Source organism: Aythya marila (assembly GCF_965140915.1).
Source record: "Aythya marila genome assembly, chromosome: 13".
Classification (NCBI taxonomy): domain Eukaryota; kingdom Metazoa; phylum Chordata; class Aves; order Anseriformes; family Anatidae; genus Aythya; species Aythya marila.
Genome location: NC_139054.1, coordinates 6,834,070 through 6,856,412, shown reverse-complemented (window position 1 = coordinate 6,856,412; position 22,343 = coordinate 6,834,070). Strand labels below are relative to the sequence as shown.

General features: G+C 40.8%; 1 protein-coding gene across 3 annotated transcripts in view; it reads right to left on the bottom strand.

Moving 5' to 3' along the window:
- Positions 1-22,343, bottom strand: part of FGF13 (fibroblast growth factor 13) — a 228,587-nt gene that overhangs the window by 5,103 nt on the left and 201,141 nt on the right. For all 3 annotated transcript variants that reach the window (XM_082770880.1, XM_082770881.1, XM_082770882.1), the window contains one exon: positions 841-1,039. In XM_082770880.1, coding sequence (XP_082627006.1) covers positions 841-1,039 — 199 coding nt within the window. The remainder of the gene's footprint in view (positions 1-840; positions 1,040-22,343) is intronic.

The window sequence follows — 22,343 nt, the reverse complement described above, 5'->3', positions numbered from 1 at the left end:
TGTTCACACACGTAAGCGAGGATCAAACTCAACATCAGTTGCATAAAACCTGTTCCTAAATGTAGACTGCCAAGCTAGTCCAGCATTCACCCAGGACACCTTTGAAATATCCTCTCTGACTTCAAAATAATACTGCCTTGAAAAGTTACTTAACAGTACAACCCAGAACTAGAGAGCTTCATTCCTTCTGAAGGAGAAGCATATGGAAGCTAGTTCTTCTGGAGAAAAGGAAGCATCTTCATACATCAACTGAGATCTCTCTCTTTGCATTGACCAAAGATATAGCCAAGTCTGAGCACCACACTGATTCAGATGCTTCAGTTAACTGGGATGACTCCATGTCCTGGCTTTTAATACACAGCAGGATACATACGCCACATGCATTATTACCTTTAATGTCACATATTGATGCCACATTAATTACGGTTAAATAAGAAGCACGCATTACAGATTTGTCCCAAGCAAAAACAGACAAACACCCTGTAATATAAAGCAGATTGGGAATCTATACAGCAAGTCACTAAAGGCCTGTGAGCAGATGTTTGGGACTTTCCAGGTAAAGTCTTCATTACCTATAAGGGAGGCACTGGTCTTTGGGCACAAAGAAACTAATATATATATATTTGGTTAAATAAGAGAAAGGCAGAGGTAATATAGAGAAACTTAAAAGAAAAAAAAAAAAGCCAACTCTAGCTCTGGTTACACTATGTTAGCAGAATGTTATCCTCTTGTTATATAGTTAGCTGTATCCTTCAAATACTTATGCACAGGAATTAAACATCTCTGACACAATATAAAGTCAGTTCAGAAAGATTTTTGGGAGCAAACCCAAACAATTACCTTTTAATGGTTTTGGAAGAAAATGTGCTGCAGGTTTATTTTTCTTCACGTGGTTTCCTTTCATTATTTCTCCTTCCTTGTTAAGACCCAAATACCAACCCCGTCCAGATTGTTGTTGTCTATAGATCATTGAAGAATATGTTACATAGTAGTTTTCAAATACTGATTCTTTGAACTTGCATTCAGGTGTAAAATGTTCCTGTAAGAAAATAAAAGATCAATATGTGCAATGCTGAATCTCCCATCAGTTAATGCAAAAGCATCCAATATTCATTGCTTTTCTGACAGTTAAAAGACCTACCTCTCACCATCTACTATCCAATTTGGAATGCTTGCCCTAAAAGTACTAACAAAAGAGTAACACAATTTGAAATCCATGAAATGACACTGTGAGCAGCTCGAAGTAGCATAATAAAATCTTTTTGAGCAATGAGTAAAAAGTCTAAGTGAAAAATTATTGATTGATGCAACTAATGGCTATCAGGCAGACACAGCCCTGATGTCAGCCCCACAGGACCAGCTGCGGTCCAGCCTTACAGATGAGAAGTGAGGCCACGTAATGCCTTTGTGCATTAACTGCTGGCCTTAAATGTTTAGGAAAAAAGTGCAATAAAAATTCAAAGCTGTGATGCCGTGAGTAAATGGTCTTTTACTAGCCCAGCAATATTAAGTTAGCTTGTAACAGCTGCCTCTTTGCCTTAATCTATGCTCTTTCTCTGCCCAGTGTATCATCTGCTGAAAGCCCAGCTGTCAGAAACCCGCTGCAGACATCAGCTTCTGATCTGGGACTGGCAAGAGTTAACTGGTATTGCAGATGAAAGCATATAGGATCAAGCTTTAGTCTTCATGATGAATTACACTGCTGCTTTCAAGGAGATGGTATTGAGCTAATAGTTAAAATAAAGAGCAGCAAACCAGGAGAAAGCCTTGTTCTTCATGCCAGTGGTGTGACTGGCTTTCATTGTACAATGGTCTTAACTCAGCTGACATCTTTTGGCACTGTTACCCAGGTTCAGAAAAGGATGCAGGCATGAAACATAAGTCTTGGATGGGTCCAAGACCAAAATGCCAGTCCTTACAGAACTATTCAGCTGTTTCCCGAGGTCTCTATGCAAGATTGTGCTTGCATAATGATTGTAAAATTGAATTAAAAAAAAAGAAAAAAAAGGAAACTAAGTGTCTCGGGAGCTTAAGATGTTCTTACTTAATTTCTGAATATTCCTATATGAGAATAAAGATGGTATTTAAAAACTAAACAAAACAACACAACACAACAAATACTGTACATTTTCTGCACATCTTTTCCCATTTCGTCTTCTCATAGGAGAAAGAAAAAACCTCCCATCCTCTGATTGGCATTTGCTTCAACAAAGAATGTGAAGTAAGAAATTTTCTTCCTTTTTCCTTCAAAGTAATTGGCTGTTATTTAGTTAATTGACGACTGGTTTCAATCGCTGTCAAACAGAGACAGAAACTATATGTTTGCCACATTTCTAAATAAAAGCCTTCTCTCACTGTACCCTGCCCAGTGCTAGCCATGTTAACAAAGACTATTGCCAGTGTATCATCCAATTAGCAGCAAAATAGAAAACTACAGTGCTCCCGATGGATGATTATGGTTTATGTACAGTAATTTGGAGCTCTTTCAGTTACAAAAGGCCTGCTTGTGTGCAGTGACAGAGGGTCAGATTGCAAATAGAACCACGTTTACTCCAGCTCTCTTAGGAAGAAAATTAACCTCAGTATGAGCAGCAGGAGCCAAGAGTCCCTTGAAGCAGAGTGAAGAAACAGAAATAAAGACACTAAAAAACTCTTTCATCCCTGATTTTTCCCTTGGCTGCAATGCTTGCAATAACATGCCATGGTGGAACTCACTGTGAATGAGCTTGCAGCAGTGCCCACGTACAGCCAGACACTGCCTGCTGGTGCCCACCAACCTGAGAGTCAGGCCCTGCAAGCATCATGGACAGCCGTCCTCTCCCTGCCTCAACCCACGATTCAGTGTCATGACCACAGTGGTTATTTGTCATGAGAAACAGTGGGGCACAGAAATAAAGACGCTTCTCAATAACTTGTTCAGCGACTGAGTCACATTTCCTCTGTTTTTTCAGCATTGCAGCACATCACCTTCATTCATCTGACTGACTGGGCATAAGATCATGGGCTTTCATCTTGACTGCTATCTCCTTAATTTCTAGCCTATAGCTGTAGCTTCAAGAAGGTGCTGCACGGTGGGAAAGGCTTCCTCTGTGCCAAATAAATGGTGATCCCAAACGAGCTGTTTACAGAAGCTGAAGTGCTTTGCTTGCACCTGAATACTAAGCAGCTGCATACCTTTTGAAGGTGCTTGCTCCTACCCATCATCTGTCTTTAGTTTATACAACGTGTCTTTACCACTCATTTAAAAAAAAAAAAAAAAAAAGAGTAGGGAAGGGGAACTGCAGACAGAAGCTTTTATTAAGGAATGATAGCAGATATGCTCCTAATTTGAGGGTATTACAATTAAAGAATTAAAGCATATTGTTCTGAGGTTGCAAACCTGATTGGGTATGGACCAGGCTTCTATTCCCACACTGGTTTAAAATACAGTGCAGAGCAGCAAGTACAAAATGGCCATTATGTTGTCTTTGCTGGCAAATTCTTTGATAGTGCACTGAGAAAGCATGAAGTGAAGTTGGGAAATCTTAAAGAGAGCTTTAATTCTCGAGAGAATAAAAACTGATGTTTTCCAACTTATATAATGAATGCTATGCAAAATTATAAATATAAATAATGGTTGAATTCTAAGGCCATAAGCAGGTATCAGCAGATGTAAGTGCACAGCAATAATAATATCATCCCTGGTTTTTCCTGTCTTCCAGTTGTCATGAAGGGAAGTCCATCTTTGCAATGAAAATAATTTGAATGAGTTCTGAGGTGTCAAATGTTATGAATACATAGTTATACAAAACAGACGAGAAAGTAAGCATTTGTGTGAAATAGTATTTCAGTCGCAGTTTACTTCAGCAGACAGGGATGATGGCACCTGCATGACAGTAAATTGCACTCACCCAAGCCCCTCGCACATTCACCCTTAACAACGAATGAATGAATAAATGAATAAATGAAAGTTAAAGAAAGTGCTGGATTCACTGTAGTCATGACTCAGCCATGCTTAAGTAAGCAGGAGGATGAAATGTCAGAAGCTGCTTCTTGGTTTTGAGCTGATCAGCTGAACAACTGAAATGTTTCTGCATGAGTAGATCTGCAGCTGCATTAGATATATGAAAATAATTAAAAAGGGGAATAATTTGGTGTATGATAATATAGTAAAAAAGGCATTGTAGCATATATTTAGAGTGACTGTATTTCCAGGCAGCTGACGAGATTATAGCCAAAATAATCCGGTCTCTTCCTTACAAATACTGAGGTATAGGCCTACTGATGCCGAAAGCTAAACTACCGTAAAAGCAAACCTGGCGTTCTTCCTGCTCTAATTGTGCAAAAGCCATGCTTCAAGCCAAACACCATCCAGACTATCAGCCATCACACCCATCTACACTAGGACTGAATATTAGTTATTATGGCCCCCATATGATTGTAATGCAGGAATTCAGACTCCCCATAGACAGAAAATGGGGAATCTGCTTTAAAGAAAGGTATACAGTGTCTACAAAACTCTGTCATATTATAGAAACCTCTCATCAGGATGGCTGCAGGCACAGTGTACAAAAGGAGGGCAAAGATGCTTACTCTCTGCTATTTATTGCATACCATATTTACATCATGGATAACCTTGGCAGGGGACATGACCAAATACTTTACAGAGCAGTAAGCTTAAGTCTTTAGGTCAATACTGTTTGTTAAATTTCTGTATATCACTACAAGCTGAATGTTTTGCAGCTTCCAACAGCAGTTGACCAGAACAATCAGAAATATTTACTAAGATAGATTTAGTGTTAGAGGCATGAAAAAAACAAAACACCACAAAACCAAAAACAATCAAAAACCACACACACAAAAAGCTCCAACAAAATGAACAAAGAAGCAACAAAAGAGAAATTAACTTTGAAAACAATTTGGAAGAAGTATTGGGTACATGGGAAACCTGGAAAATGTTCTAACATATTGAGCATACATTCTTTGTAATCAATGATTTTGCTTATTGTGTTTACTGTTTATTTCCTCTACCTAGTGAATTTTTTTTTCTTCTTTCTTTTTTTCCCCCTCCATATCTTGATTTCTTTCAGGACTATAATGTAGCCCAAGATTCCATTCTATAATCATGAATTTTTGAAGGAGCCTCTTTAAGGCTCCAGAGTAGTGATTTTCTGCACCAGTGAGCCTGCCTTTTTATATTAACAGAGATTGATTTTCTCCATCTTGGCATATGAAGTTCCAGGGTGTATCCTTTGGATCATCACCCTGTATTGTGCAGTGATATCAACTGTACAAGATGAGATCACTTCAACTTTTAGGTTATCAGAAATAACAGCTTTTAGGCCACCAATGTGAGAAATACCAGTTTCTTTTCTGAAGATACTGGTATTTCGTGAAGCCTCCAAAATCCATTGGCAATAATGACTGAAACTTATAACTAGCTTGAAATAATTTATTCTGGATCAGATAATACAGTTCCCAAAGATAGAATACAATGCCACAACACTATCTATTTTGCTTAAATTTACCTATTTACCTGTTGTGAGGAATCCCTGTGCTTTGGGTGGGAGCAACTCACAATATATAAATATGTACTGGTCCTCCAGAACTATGATTAGAAAGTCTGTCTAACAATGCAGTTGTAATTTGTGGAAGAGTATAATTCCCCTTGAGTTCTCTGAAGGCATGTGTACTGGCATTGTGACCATCCAGGAAAGAAAGTTAAATTCAAAATTATGTAGAAAGGGTATAGTAAATTCTTTCATTAGGAAACCTACTTGCTGGCAAGAGAGAGAGGAAGGCACAATTTTCCTAGGAGGTCATCCCAACCAAGTTCATAGCATGGAATTGTCTGGGATATGATCTTGAGATCTCTTCCAACCTAGATAATTCTGTGATTCTGTGTGATTGCAATAAGCAGAAATTTATGAAGTGAAGCACAAATACTCAGTGGTGTGTAAATTTACTTAGGACAAAGCTTCCAGAAAGAGTAAAACGGAGCCCAAGGAATCAGCAGGATATCTAGCATCTCCAGAGTGGGATTTCAGGTTGTCACTAGGTATTCTCTGAATCTATGAGAAAAGCATTGCAAAGATCCTGTAATTATTCCCTTGACACTGTTCCTTTGCACAGAAAATCAAATGCACAAACTTAGTGAAAAATGTACACAGTGAACTGAAGTAAAAAACATAGTAATCACAAACACAGAGATTTGCAGGTTTGAGTTTTGTTCAATACTTTTCTACTAGTCTCATCAGTGATTCAGTTGTGAAAATTTGTCCAGGTCATTGTTGCCCAGATTTTTAAGTGGCATTTAGGCACATCAATAAATACCTATTTAAAGTTTGGTGCGTCACCACTCAGCATGCTCTGCCCATGCAAGGAATGTACTGCCTGATGACCCCAGGGAAAAGCCTCAATGACTGTAAAGAGTGCTGAAATTTAATTGAGACAGGAACGATGCATGATCATGGCACGGTTCCCCTGCCTTTTGGTGATGCTCCACTTCCACAGCTGTGTTGATTAACCAAAGCACTCCTTAACTGGGGCAAGAGAACTAATGCGTGATACATACAGAAAGATGACACTCTTCTGAATACTGCAGAGGAAATGAATCTCATTAAAGGAAGTCTACAGTGTCATTTAAATGTTCTGCAAGATGCCCAGGAGAATGTCTCACAGATGTCAAGCACAGGTCCCATTCCTAATCCAGTTCACAAAGTTATAAGACAATGTACATGGTACGAATAACAGAGAAGTTTTACTTTGCCCCTGTATGCTTTTCTGCATCAGTGCTGAGCTGTGCTGAATGTGTGTACCCCTAATGATCCTGGATGTGTGGTACAGGGAAACTTCTGCAATTTCCCGAATGCTCTATAAATATTTTAAAATCTTCTAATGCTTACATCTACTTTTTTTTTTTTTTTTTTTTTTTTTTTTTTTTAATTTCTTTGGCTTTAGGGCACCAGACTTTTCAGTCCTAGTTGTAAAACTTTGTCATATTTAGTTTTGATTGCTTCACACACACAAAAGCCCTATTACTGCTTCAAAACCTATTTTAAAAAGTCTCTATATAAATTTGCATTTAAACCTTTAAACCTCTTCAGAAAGAGAACTCCATTGGCATAAGCATGGGTTGGGGTTTAAAAAGAATAGTATCTTTATATACTAGAATAACTTTCTCAATGTATAGCCAAAGGCCTTATTGCATGATAAAGCCCAATGATTTGCATGAGACTGCCCTTCCATGCTTGGCCAAGGACTGGTGACCACCATTATATCTTCTGGGTGAGGTAATCCCCAGTTACTAAAAAATGTAGTATCCTGCATTTTTTTCCCCGTACATTCACACTCTGATCTCATATTCTTCTCTAGGTATGTGCCACTGATCATCTCTGGACTGCAAGCATGCTGGACCTTGAATCCAATCTGCTGCAGCTTCTCATGATTCCCCTCCCAAGTGACTGAGTCAATCAGATGAACTAAAGTTTCCCAGCTGACCAAAGCACCACGAGCTACCCTCTGAGCATGTCAGCTGAAGAGCAAGAGCTGCACCAGTGTTACTGAAAATAGGGATGCTGGAAAAGACGTGCTCCCTGAAAACATGGTGGAAAAGATACTGCATGCTCAACCTGGACAAAAAATCAAGGTATCTTACATCATCAAAGACAGCTGAAGCAAGTGACTATACATAGCGCACAGATAGCTGTATATAATGTATGGAGACACACAGCCCACTGAGGCTGGCGGTTCATTGCAGCAGACTTGAGATGGTGCCAATGGGTGAATCCTGCTCACATTCAAAGCCGGAGCAGAACTCCCTTTCCCTCTCAATAGGCTCAAGATTTTCCCCAGAGTACCTAGTCCTTCTCATCATTCTACTAAGCTCATTATCTTCATTTCCTGCAATAGCGGCTTCCACAGGTGAAGTCAGCAGCACAGAAAATGTATTAAAAACGTGTCTATTGTTGTTTTTTTATCATAAGCAAACTTTTTTTTTAAAATAGCTTTCTTCTCTCAGCTTTTAATTTTGGAAAACAGCACATAAAAGTACTCAGTGTGCCTCTTCTGTGCCGTTCATTACCTCACATTTCTCTATCATGTCTCTGCTTATTCATCTCTTGTCTTAACTAAGCGGACCTAATCTTTTTAAATCTCTCCTCATATGAAAGGTTCTCTGTGCCTCTAATCATTTTCATTACCCTTCACTGAATCCTTTCAATTTTTTTTTTTCCAGGACTGAAACACAACATTTAAAAAGAGGCTGTACCACTGAGTTGTATAACAGAGGTAAGATATTTTCAGTCAGTTGTCTTATGACAAAGTAAAATGGTCTTTGCTGTTCAGCCTCACCATTGTGCATTTGTACAAAAGTTCTCTATCTTTTAAGTTGTGTCTCTGATAAACACAGTTCAATTTTATGGTATTTCTGACATTTTGATCCACCAGTGTACCCGAGCTTAAAAATTAAAGAAATAGTGATGGAAGCAAAAGGCAGATAGGACAGCTTTTTTTTTTTTTTTTTTTTTTTTAGCCAGAAATAGAGCTGAAAGCCCCAAAGATGCTAAGCAACCTATTCTGTAGCACAGACATTATTATTACACAGATAACCTGCCAGCCATTGCAATCAGATTTCTAGCAGTTATAATTGACATCAAATTCTGGTATTGTCAAATCTCTCTGACACAGCTGTTGTGCAGAATGTCCTCAGCTTAAGTGTGTCATGCACTACTTTAAAAAAAAAAAAGTCCAAGTTTGAAAATGCCTTTTAAAGTACTGGGACCATCTTCTGCTTCCAGTTAAAGACAGCCCTGCATCCCACTTGTTTTAATGGCCAAGCCCTGAGCCTGCTGCCATTTGTCAAAGTTGGCCAGTGACCTGAACTGCAGAAGGTGAGCACCCAGAGAAGGCTGAGCCTCAGGAGACACCACAACTGCCTTGTTTTGAGTCAGCTGCTTGTGTTTTGTTCTTCTGAGCTGCTAATTGCCTGCCTGTTCTCCCTTTGGGTTTGCATATCACTTCCTCATGAGGACACGGGGCCAGAGAAAGCATGCAAGGGTACTGTCTTCCACACAGCAGCAACAAGCTGCAGCAAGATGCAGCAAGGAAGAGCCTCTCCATCAGGCCGATGACATAGCATGAGGAGACATCGCTCTGTCACAGCCCAGCCATCTGCAAGTTGGCAAGAGCAGCTGAGAAAGAAAATGTGTCCCTGTCCCAGTAGTCCTTTTACCAAATTACTCTGGTATTCATCTACATGATCGCTGCCACTGGGGGAATCCTGTACTGCTGCTGCTGGGCCTGCGGAGAACAGGGCAGCAGCCAAGGGTTAATTTGCTCCTAGAACAAGGTGACTTGGCTAGCATTTGTTAAAATACCACCTGGGAGCATGGGGCAGGAAGGGCAGCATGACCTTTCTGCTGCCATATTGACTGCCTGAGCCATACCATCCCAAAACACTGGTTTCAGTTACACAGGCTGTGAGGGGCTGCGGGGTACAAGTAACCTGGGGTGAGGCTCAGCAGGCAGCAGCAGCCACACTGGGGTACCTGTGACTTCAGCAGGATGGAAGGTCAGCAAAGCTGGAGCACTGCACCACCAAACACTCCCTTGGCACTCACATCCTTGATGGGCCCTTTGGAATTAGCAGCCTAATTAGAAGAGTGTGGGATTTACTGCTCTAGTCTAGATACAAAACATCAACGGCCCTGGGGTAAGGAGATGGAAGAGATCTCCTTCAGACCGTCACTCATGAATGCATGCAGATTTATCTGAAAGTGCTGAAGAAACAATAATCTAATCAGTGTTTGCAGCAGGCTCTAAATCTGTTTATTTAATTACAAGCTGGGACATGACCCTTTTAGCAGTGGATGCTCCTTGAATTCTGTGGGAAAAGGGAAAGAAATGAAAGGTTTCCCTTTTCAGGGAGCAGGGTAGCTGAGCAAACAACAGTCAGAAAAAGTGCTAATGTCCTTCCCCCAGGAATAGGTGACAACGGGGAATGTTGTTTTTGTGGTAACCTGCAACCTGTCTGAAAGCCTGTCTGCACAGCCACTGGGACATACACTGGGCAAATCAGTGTGGAAGTGATCTCCTCATCCTCTGCTGCTCTTGTAAGGAATGATCCTGGGCTTCTGATGGCAAGCTTATGGAAGCAGAGCTCTTCCCTCCACAGACTGGGCAGGCAGTGCTGCCAAACTCAGGCTCTGCTCAGCCAGGACCTCTCCATGCCACCACCCACCACCTTTGCTGACAGTGAAGAAAGATGGGACCTGCCCCTGAGGAAGCGCTTGGAGGCAGATGCTGCTGAGTGAGCTCTTTTTCTGCACACCAGAAATTGCCTCTGCTCACTGACTGCGAGAAGCTGCAAGCAGAAGATAAATAACAGCAAGAGCTGCAGGAGAAGAAATAATGCCACATTACATCAAACAGGTCCCTGCTTTGCTGTCAGCTCAGAGTCTGTTCTGCACAAAAGGACAGGCTTGCCATTTGGCCTGTATATTTTATTAATGTGGCTGCATATTTATTGCACCATGGGTTAGCCGATCCTTTGGTGGTCAATACCACCCTTTTAGGCTGTAGTTCTCAGCAAAGGCATTTATCCTGGCTGCTGCTTTTCCCCACGTGCAGTCAGCAATGCTCTCAGGTGGCTGCCTGCAAGTGCTTTGCCCGCAGCAACATTGCCAAAGTTTGGGAACCCAGTGTAAATCTCTGCAAAATACTGAATGCAGTGGAGTCTTTAGACTGGCATTATATGGTGGAAATAGTATTAATATCAATCCAATAGGCCTATTATTTACATTTTTATTCTGCAAGGCATGACACTGCAGGCTTCATTTTAAACACAAATAATGTCAGTGCAGGGAAATAAGCAGGTCATTACACTGAACAAAATCAGAGATTCTTTCAGGACCTGATCCTAATCATAATATGACCAAGGGGAAGACTACCTATGACTTTACTGTATTAGCTTTCTAATGTTCATGTTCTCTGCTAATAAACATACACATCTTAATTTAAGAACTCAAGGTTATTTGATATTTTCACTCTTAATCCAGCTAACTTGCTTACATTAGGTACAAATGATAAAGACTAAGCTTGAATACTGGGAATGTCACAGGTTCAAGGAGCTGGTTAGCTCTGCCTGGACCAAAGCAGCATCTCTGTATGACCAAATGGTAATGTGACCTTTTCAAATGAGCTTGATTTGCTGCAATCCATTTATTCATGAATGCCATGGATGGATATTTTTCAAACCTCAGTAGTTTGACCGTGCCAGGGCATTACTGGCAGCCAAACCCTGCTTCTTGATATAGAGCAGCAATGCTCTTTGGAATTCCTCCGCCCTCTTGGCTCCCTAAATTATGCTATTGAACATATGCTGCTAAGAGGATCTCAGAGGGATGTTCGTATTAGATGGCAGGCTAATTGTGGGATTTGAGAGATTTCAGGTGGCAAAAACTTTAAAAAGGAAGATTATCAAGGATTATACAAGAGAGATGAGATGTAAGACTGACCCTTTATCCAAGAGTTGATGCTGACTGAGAGAAAACATTTGTTTCAGCAGGTGAAGACCCCACCTAAGAAGGCACATATATGCAGAGAAGACTGGATTTCTCTCAGTAAATGACATATATGCCCTCCTTATAAGCAATACTTGGTGGCTCAGATTAATGGAAATTCTTATTCAGAGGAGTTTTCCAACACCCTACACATGAAAAACTGCAAGAGAGCATAGCCCAATCTCCTCTGCAGCAGGCACAGGTAACAGAAGCACACGCATCTGTCTGTAATTTGGGTAAAGCGTGTATTAGCATTTAAAACACTGCATTGCTCTAAGAAGCAAGCTGGCACCACATAGCTTAGGAAATGGGAGGCTTCGTGCTACAGTCAGTGCTCAAAGTGCAATGTGCTCTCAGCAAAGGCTGACTGCATCCCTAGGGTGGCTCAGACAGTCCAGGAGGGCAGAAAATGCAGCTACTTTCATCTTCACCAGGCCCTCGGAAAGCAGCCCAGGCAGAGCACTGGGGAAACCTCTCTGCAAACATCAGACAGGCCTAGGACAAAATAAAGTTTCTTCTCTTTTAAATTAAGTAAACAAATAAGTTAGTTGTTAGCCCTAAAAAGGGGAGCCCAGCAAGCTATACAATGTAGATAGAAACACTTCTAATACCTCACTGCATGATACAGCAACAACTCCAACCACTCCCTCAGACAACTGTCCTCAATGAAGTTAAGAATAGATTTTTTTTTTTTCAGTAATTTATAGGACACTTTCTCTAAAACAAATGCACAGTCTAATAGGAACTCCTGTCCTTCCAAGAGACAGCCTGAGACAGAGAAGAGATAGGCTTATAGAGCTCCGCTTTCTCTCTCTCCCGAGTGGAGATATGGACTTTGCAAGGGTCTGTTATTTGCTTATGTCTCACTCCCTGCTGCCCCTGGGCTGTGTAACTGATTACTGGAGCCAGACTTTTGGGAGACATGCTGCTGCTGTTGTCTAAGTAGCAGAAGAGACGTGAGTCCCTGGTAAAGCACTTACAAGGCTGATTTAAACTTGGAAGGCACCCAGATGTCTCATGGAGGGGTGCAATTTAAAACCCTACCCAAAGATAGCCTTGACTACAATCACGAATTTCTGGGAAATCAGCATGGAACAGTTGCCTCATGAGCCAGGCCCTGCAGACCTATGTATTACAGCATTTCAAAAGGAGAGCTGGTGCCATTCTGAGTTATCTCACTGAGAAAAAAAATTCAGCAAAACAATTAGTGCAAACTGTGACTAAATGAGCACTCCCTAGCTTACAGAGCTGTTGCATGCTTACAGAGCTGCACCAGCAAGTCTCTCAGACTTTCCAAGAATTCAAGTCCAGGAACATTTAACATCTCAGTCCCAATTTCTTCCAACAGTGTTACCTTTTGAACAGAAAGGGAGCTCTCTGAGAAGACATGGAAGGGCTGTAGTGCAGAGAAACCTTCATTCCTCAAATCATAAAAAAGTGAATAACATGAGTACCTTGATGTTAAAAACAAACTTTGTAGCTCTGCTACAGAAAGTCCTTTTAAGCACAGTAAAAACAAAGAACTTCTGGTTCTGAATTAGCAGATATTGTGCTTGCATTACAGCAAGGAGGAATCTGAAATTCAAGTCCAAGGCCTCTTCTGAAAACTACTACCATTTTCTCTTGAGAATCTAAACTGTCTTGGATCAGTTCTGCTTCTAAAATCTGGTTATCTATTTCCAAGTCAGCAAATAAAAGCTGGCTGCAGCCAGCCGAAGAGCAGAGAGCAAAACCACCCTGCAATTGAAAACATAAAGGTGAGCTTGTCCATCAGAAAAGGTGTCTTCCAATTTACCCACCGGGTGATCTTCCATTTCACTGTCTAGTGCTACCCTTTGCTACTATAACCTAACAAGCAGCAGAAAAAAAAAAAAAAAAAAAGGCTGAGGGAAGAAAGTACAACAGGGCAAGGATTCAGGAGAAAGGCCGGTAAATTTGATCAGCTGCCTTCTGAAGTCTGCACAGGGAGTATGTGCTGGCAAGTTGAGAAAAGCAGTTTTCCTGCAGGCAAACAAGACTCTGTGGACATCCTTGGACTTTGAGGATTTTGTGGCTAAACCCATGATGAACAAATGGGGTAATTAATTTCCACGTAAATTCTGCCACTGAAATAAAATAAAACTATCACTGAAATAAATGGGATTCATCTATCTGAATATCCCTGAGGATCTGAGTCTGAATCTGGACCTGCATGCGTGAGCCCAGGCTCTGATTCAGCTGTTCTACCTCAAGGCATATAAAAGCAACACCAAAGTTAAGAGCTGGGTCCACCTGGGATTTTCCTGCCCTCAATGAACACGATTGGGATAAATTAACCCTGTAGGGGATAATGAAGCATGGATCTGCTATGTTCAACTCCCGCACCACAGATTCTGCTGTTAAAGGGTATTCTAAGTGAACTTAAATACAGAGTATTGAGTAGACGAGGATTTCAGTCTGCTGTCTTCCAAGCCAGGCTAAGTCTGCCTGAGATCAGCCCTTGTATCAGCAGCATGACTACTGAAACAGAAAGAAATTACTTTGGGTATATCCAAGATACAGTTTTCACTTTGCAATATTTGCAGGGATTTCTTTCCCCTTTGCTGGAATAGCCCCCAAACCTTCCAGTATTATATTGGCAAAGCTCCCAATGAAATGAATCATGACTTTGCCTGAGTTAGTGCTCCAGGACTGAGCTTTGAATTATTAAAAGAGAATGATTTGTAAGAAATTATGTCAATTTTCAAAACAGCCCAGCAAATGTAGACAAAACCCGTTCTTTGAAACTAGTGGAAAGTATGTGGTTGAACTCCCAGTCTGCTTTGAAATCTCAGCACTAGCTTTTTAGTGAGAGGCAGTGCCTTTTAAATCTCATATTTTAATCATCATACTTCTGTACAATGCAGAACTCTTGCCTTGCTGCTTTGGTTCAAATACAACCTTCCCCATTATGAGCTTCACAGTGTAAGTGAGCCCCATGTATCACAAGCTGATGCTCTCCTGGCAGGGAAGCTGCAGGCTTGCTCCTTTCCTTCCACTTGTAAAATAATCTGCTGTCAGAACAGGTATGTGCAACCTCCCAGAGTGACCTGGTGATATCCCTCCTTGTTCCTACATGGCACCTTGAGGGGAGTCAGATTGCACACCAAATATTGCTTTAGGCATTGCATTTGCATTTGTAACATTAGCCCCAGATACAGCGGCATTTCTTGCTCATTGGGTAATGAACTCTTCCCCAGGTTTGGGGTTTCATCTGTGTCACCTGCACAGCCATGCAAGCTGGTGTTGCAGTGACCTGCTCCTCATGCTTACTGAATTCAGCAACACTGTGCACGCACACACACAAAAATCTTGTCAGTGATTCCTAGACTTTTGTCATTTTAATAACATTTTAATTATTTAAAAATAATATTTTTATAATTATTCATATCTGTCTTTGCATAGGATGTCTGAGTGCAGATTAATTGAGTGCACAGTTTAATGATTTTCTTTCTGTAAGAGGTAACATTTTGGCTGCTGGCCTCTCTTCTTTTTAAGCTCAGTCTGATGAAATTCAGCTCTTTGCTTTACTGTATCTGATCACTGGATGTTTGTTGTTGAAAGGCAGCTTCTGTCAGAGCTGAAAACACAACCACACAACGACAGAATACAAACTGTAAAATGATGTGGAAGAAAAAGATTAATTTCTTCCCCTAGACATTGCAAAGCCATTACCTGTTTTTGAATGACATTTCCAATTCTACACTGGGAACTGCTAAAGCATTTACATAAGAATGCAAAAATGCACACATTATCACTGCAGGAAGCACTTAAAATTTAAGATAATTATATAGTATGGAAACGATTTCAAAGGACTCAAACAAAATAACAACTAATTCTAGAGAGTCACCCTTTAAGATGATTATTACTCTGCACTACTGCTGATCTCTCACTAAAAAAAATCCTTCTCTTTACAATTATATGCACATTATAAATTCCTACTTTGTTCCTCCACCATCAAGCTCCTACAGCTGCTGCTGAAAAATTTGCATTCTCTGAGAGCTTAACCAGATAGCTGAAATAGTCCCACTGTGAACAGAGGTACAACACAATGTTGTCATGCTCAGGAGCAAGCCTCCTCCACCCTTGTCTTATGCCAGGCCCTCTGGTTTTAAAGCCACTTGGGTTGAATCTGGGGCAGGAGCCTCAGGCAGGGGCATGGGCCATGGGGACACCAGCATGTCCTGAGTTGGAAAAGGGAGTTTGTGCCAACCCCACATTCTTGCAGATGCCAGCAGAGAGTTTGCAACAGGGATGTGTGGAGGATACCTCTGAGGGTATTTCTCTGCTGTATGATGAATGGCAGAATAAGGCATCCTATGCTGTGGTCTGCAGCAGAGGTTGTACATACAATCTCTAGCCCTGTGTTTCAGAGGAGAAGCCCTCTCTGCCATTCATCAGTGCTGCTGGGCATGCAGGGAGGGGAGCAGCCAGGAAACAGGGTGCTTACTCTTGCCTGCGCAAACCAATAGAAAGCAATAAAGATTTATTTCGTCAGCGGATTTCCAGACAGAAAATCACATCTGAGGAAACCTGCACTGAGTTCCAGGGAGAAGTACATTCATATAGAGGAAAACTTGCCTCACCAGCCTCTTTTCATCCTCAATTCTGACTCTCTCAAAGTCCATTTTCCATTCACTGTCGCTCTTGTTCCTGTTCCCTGCCCCATTGCTGCATTTCCTCTCTCTTTTCTTCTCCCACAGTGCCCCAGGGAAAAAAAAAGAGAGAGAGAGATTGAGATAGAGGGAGAAAAGAAAAAATCTGCCTACTTCTTTTGCTGAAGGCAAACTCAACTGTGGAAAACCTTATCTGCCAAACTCTAATATATTTTTATCGGACATCTGCAAGGAGAGATTTAAAGGAATTCATGCCAAAGTCAAACACTTGCTTCCCTATTCCTCCATCCAGCAAGGGCAAAAGTCCATACTGAATTTAAAGCAGGTGAAAATCCCTTGTCTCAGATACTATAGAGACATAAGGGACTTCCATCCCAAGACTCAATTCAGAAGTGTTTTCCAAGTCTAATTATTGGAAATAATTGCACTGACAGAGATGAAGCTTCCCTACAAACGTCAGCCAGAAAGGGAAGACTGATAGGTTTTAAATCTAGTAGTTAAATTCTGACAAAGTGTGGAGCAGCTAAAAATAGTATCTGATGATGGGAAACATCATCCAACTTATTAATAGGTGGTGTTACCTGGGCTGCCACTGACATTTCACATTACTGCCTCAAATAAACCAAAGCATTGGAGGTCGGAACAAACCAGGAGTGTTTGCTTGGCAGTGGGGTTCCTGTGGAAATTTAATTAGGCTTGGACTAGAAAACATTTCATATGGTGCTGGCACAGATTCCCATCTATTAAATAACACTTTGCATGAGCAGAATGTCACTAGCTTTTGCAAAATGCCTTAGAGATATAGATATATGTGAAGCTTTATCTGATAACTGCGAGCAGGTCAACTTAGGGCAATACACATTCACAACAGTTATTTAAATCAGCCAGAATTAGTTTTAATTTTTCATGGTCAGCTTGGCTAGCCTAGCTTTTGTACTCCTGAGACTATTTCCGGTAAAGGAAAAAAAATAAATAAAGAAGACTCATATGCTCCAAGCACAGGCAGGGGTGGATGAAATCTTGTTTCCCTAAACACAGGAGTTTTTATGGCCCCAACCCTTCCAAGCAGAAATTACTTTTCCTCCAGGTCGCCCCCATGGAACCAATCCTGGTGCTTGTTCCAAGATGGCTGAGAGTGCCCTGCTGTCCCTTCTCACTACACCTGGTTCTTCTGCTCTCATTTTGGTACAGAAACCATCACAAACAGCAGGCCCTGCCATGCCTGTACCCTGTGTGGCTCACTGCAGTGGGCAGCAGTGTGGGCTGGTACCAGGGCAGGCCTTGTTCCTGAAACACCTCACCCCACCAAGAGCACGATCATCCCTCACATGTTTCTCAGATGAGAGAAGGCAGGAGTTGGTTTATAAGCAAGCTTGCCAAACTTACTCTAAAATGAATTATAAAATTCTAGTTTAAACCAACCAGCTGCCTACCCAACATCCAGATTGTAAGGACCTGTCTAGACAGAGAGGTAATTATACAGAAAACAAGACACTCTGTCTTTGCAGCAGAGCCCATCTTTCATGCATTGTTGTCACTGAAACTGTACTGTCTTTGGAAAAGACAAAGAGGTGTGCCAAGTGATGGTCTAGATGTCATCTTCTGGTGTGGACACAACCTCACCTGACCTTTTGAATCAGACAGCACAGTTTGGGGTCAGGACACTGTAACTGCCTAATTCAAGCTTGCCACCTCCCAGTGTGGCCTTGGATAAATCTCTTCATAACAGCCTCATTTCTCATAGATGCACTTTGGGGAGCTACACATACTCAAATAAGCAAAGCATTATATCCAATTTCTTATTTTGTAAAACTGCAGTGACGACAGACAGGAGTAATTAATGTTTGCACTCCATTGTGAAAATGAAGACTACTAAATAATATCTGAGTATAATCACATGTACATAGTTGAAGTGTTCTTAAAGAAATGTTTTAAGAGATTCAACTTTCCTGCTCCCAGCAGCTGCAGCCAGTAGTGATACCAGCCAGGAATGGAAAGGGCTGAATTATTTCTGCAGACTGAAAAACAAATTGTTTTAAAAAATAATTCACATGACTTGTATCAGAAAAGCTTGTAATCTAAATATCAAATGATGTATAGCATTAGCCATCACTGTGAGTTTTAATATGATACCTCAAAAATACTATCATATATGGTTCAGTGATTTACTAATAAGCTTGTTTTACAACACAGGCAGAGATGCAATGCACAACCAGTTTAACCTCACTTCCCAGTTCTAATTCTCTCTTACCAAAAAAACCCTCAAACATTTGGAATCAATTATTTTTAAAGACCTATCACAGCATTAGAGATCAAGACAACAGAATTGGAGATTTCTAACAGAAAGAAAGTAAATTATTTTTTTCAGACTAGATGAACAACAGTAAGGAATCTTGTTAGAATGGGGAACATACTACATAAAACACTTAAAACCCAGCAGACAATTCTTTGAATTTTCAACATCTTTAATGTCTCACATGTAATGTAATGCTTAACAAAAAGACAGCTGAAGTACATTTTTGTTTTCAGCAGCAGTTTCAGCACTTAGGATAAACTTCTGGAAACACTGCAGTGGTTTTTGAAAGTGATTCTCTTGGTTGGAGGCTCAGATCCCTGCTTCCTATCTTGCTGTTGGAAATGGGACTTGTCTGACAGGAGCACCTCCCAGTGCTCTGATATTTCCTTATAAGCCTTTTCATGAAGGAGGAAATGGAAACCAAGTTCTTACATGTTTTGCCCAAGGCTAATGAGGAATTTATCTCCCACTGTGGATTAAAACCCAAGAATGCCTCTTACATACTACTGCATTTAGCACAGACTTTTCCTGTCTCCCCTGACTCCACCAAGCTCTCCTGCTCACTGAGACAAAGATCAGTTTGCAGTGTCTTGGCCTACTGTTTTTTAAATCCACACAAAGTCTTCGTGTTCTCATTACTATATCTTTCTACATTGTTAAATCTGCTAAATCTTTTGCATTTTTCTCTATGCTTTTCCACACTCACCCTTGGTAGGATGCACACAGTATTTAGCTAGGACTAGAGGAACAGCATCCCGTCTCCATTTCACCCAAGGGGTATGGACACATCTCCCTTTTACAAAGCCAAAGGCACAAGAGTAACTGAGGGTCCAAGCAACAGCCAAGGGCTGCAAGACTTCCCCAGGCAAATAGGAGACTCCCTCTGTATTTACATGTACATTGTACCTATGTTCACCTTTCCATCATACACTTACAGCTGAAACAGGTTCATTGTCCTCCAACTTCTTACAAAAGGTGCACAGGGCTATCTGTAAACTGACACTTCTGCAACTTGATAATCATTTCCTGGAGTGAGAGTTTCTGTAACAAGATCCTGCTGGCCTCTGCCTGGAAGAGGGCAAGGTAATAGTGGGATACGTTTTTACCTGATAAAGCTTGTTTCACCAGAGGCTGGTGGCACTGTACTAACCTCTCAGTGCTGGCAAACCATTGGCATGGGTGCCTGGTTGACATCAAAAGAAAGCTGGCTACGCTAGCAGCAAGGTGCTACCATGGTGTTAAAAATTAATTAGGTACGGTGCCCTAGGAAGCTTCTCCATCCCTGGCCAAAAAGATTTCATGGTGGTCTGCTGGTGAGCACTATATACTAGTAAAACATGTTTAACATGCATCAGCAACTGCATGCTGCACCAATTACAGTACATAGCTACAAGTAAGTCAAGTAAGTTATTTGTGTAATTACAAGGAACTGATCCCTGGGGGTCATGCAAATAATTCAGTATACTTGCTAAAAATGAGCTTTCTGAGAACATTTACACTGGTATAATCTGACGGGATGCAGAGTTCTGGAAAATAAATGCCAAAGGGGATAAGAACACAGCTAAAGCTAATTTATTTTTTAAATCAAATGAATATTCACTGTCCCACCCCTCCCCCTGTATTTGCTCAGCTTTAATGAATAGATTCTTCTTCACTTTGGGCCTTTTCATTTTGGGGCATATATCCCAGGTTGGGGAATGTTATCCAAAGCTCAGCAGAACTGCCACAGAGTGAAGAGTAGCACACACAAAAGTAGCTACACCAGTTCGCACGCAGGAGACACTTTTGCCTATTACCTGAATGGACAGCCTTTTCAGGCAGCTTCTGAAAAAATAACCTCTGTTATTAATTTAATCACCTTGTGTCAAATGGTCGAGTGACAAGAGAGAAAATTTACCTCAGCAATAACTCAGCTCTAGAGGTATATACAGAAGAGAAGGAAATTGGGTTGTTGCAGATATAGCAATAACATCACGAAGCAAAATCCAATATTGGAAGAGAGAAAAGTTTCCCATCCCAATATTCCTCAGTGACAAGTATGAAAGAGTATGCATAAGAACAAGGGAAAAAGATGAAAGATAGCACCAGAAAAAAAAAAAAAAAAAAAAAAAAAAAAAAAAAAGCCTTTGTAAAGTGAGCTAACAGGTAATTAATCCCTCAAAAGCAAGAAGATCAGAGTATTTGGGAAACTGGCACAGGTACTGATCTCAGTAACATATGCTTTGGGTTCTCCCCGTTTCGTTTTGCTAAATGTTCTGCAAAGGTGATTCAGAGAACCCAGCCAAAGGGCTGCCTCCTCCCACCAGCTGAGCTCCCCCTGTTCCCAGCAGCCCAGAAAAATAACAGGTAAATGGGGGCATGCGGGGTATCACGGTGGCAGTGATGCTGACAAGGCAAGCCAGAAACAGAATGTGTGTATCAGTGACATGTTTCCTAACAGCAATGACAGATTTTAATAAGCAAGTTATTCTTAAGTTTTGATTTGAGGTGTATATAATTAGGTAACGTGGGCGTTGAGTGATAAAACCCACAAGAAAAAACACAAATTAGAAACACTGGTTCTTTGAAACCACTGCCTATTTCACACTAAATGGCATGACCTATTTTTATTGTATTATTGCATTTGAGAAATAAAAGGAAATAAAATTCTTTTTCATCTCTCTTTCAGCATCAGAAAGATATACAAGGAACAAATGACACTGCTTTTCCCAAAACTCCTCTTTCAAAACTAAAGAACCCTCATTTGTGGTTTGATTTCGTTAATTGTTAACTGACTTCTTCCCAGGAGCTGCAGATGAGATCTACCTCACCATTTCCAGGCTTTCTGGTGATCACTTTCACAAAACTAGCTACAAACATAGCTAACTATTGCCTTGCTTTGGATTTGAGTAAGAGGGAAAAGTAGAAAAGCTTTATGCTGATCAAAAGCAAGAGTTTACAATGAGTTTCAGGAGAATCCTTTTGAAGGAAATATGGCTGCTGAAAAAAATAAGAGATTTTTTGATCCACTCTGAGCTTTTAAGCATTTGCATATGTGGCAGGATGTTTCATGTGCTGTAAATGAGAAATGCCTAGGACAACTTCCTATACAGATTTCAAAAAGTCATGCTTCTTACCATCATCACTAACAGGCTGAACATCAAGAATCAATAGAACAGTTGTACAAAATATGTACTTCTAAGTATCTCAGAAATGTAATCAATTTCCTTTTAAATAACCTAGATTATCTTTGTTAAATTTATAAAGTGAAGAACTCCAGTGTGCAGGACAGTGCCTCATTCTAATATCTTCACAGCCTTTCATATAGGCTTCCACTGGCCATTAATTTGTGCAAGAGAGCAAGTTATCTTTCAGCCACCTGAAAGTTATGTAAAGACACATCTTTATCTACAGTGCTTGTTATGAGCAAAAGCACAGTGTTATTATTTCCCAAGAAATCCAGTCCATCTACTGAGGATTACCAAAGATAGTTGCTGTTATTGAACACGGTAGATCTATTATAGATCTTGGGAAACAATTTGTCCTTGACACACACCCCACACAAAAACACTGACCAACCTTATCCAAGTTCTGCTCAGTTTGTGTTGTAGTTTCACCCCAAATACAAAAAATTAATTCCCAACCATGAGGGCTCCAGATACCAGCAAGTTGTTTTGACCCCAGGGCAGAAGCCAGCATGAGGCGCCTACTCAGCATGTGGCTTTCTGCTGCTGCCCTATCCCCAGCCAGTGCAAAGCACACAAACCATGAGCTGCGATGAGAACTGCAGACCCCTTCATAGACTTCTCTGAAGCCCAAGTGCTCCACAAAAACTGCAAGAAAAAGTGCACAAAAAAGTGCTCCATCCATTTTTGTGATGCCTCTATCAAATGA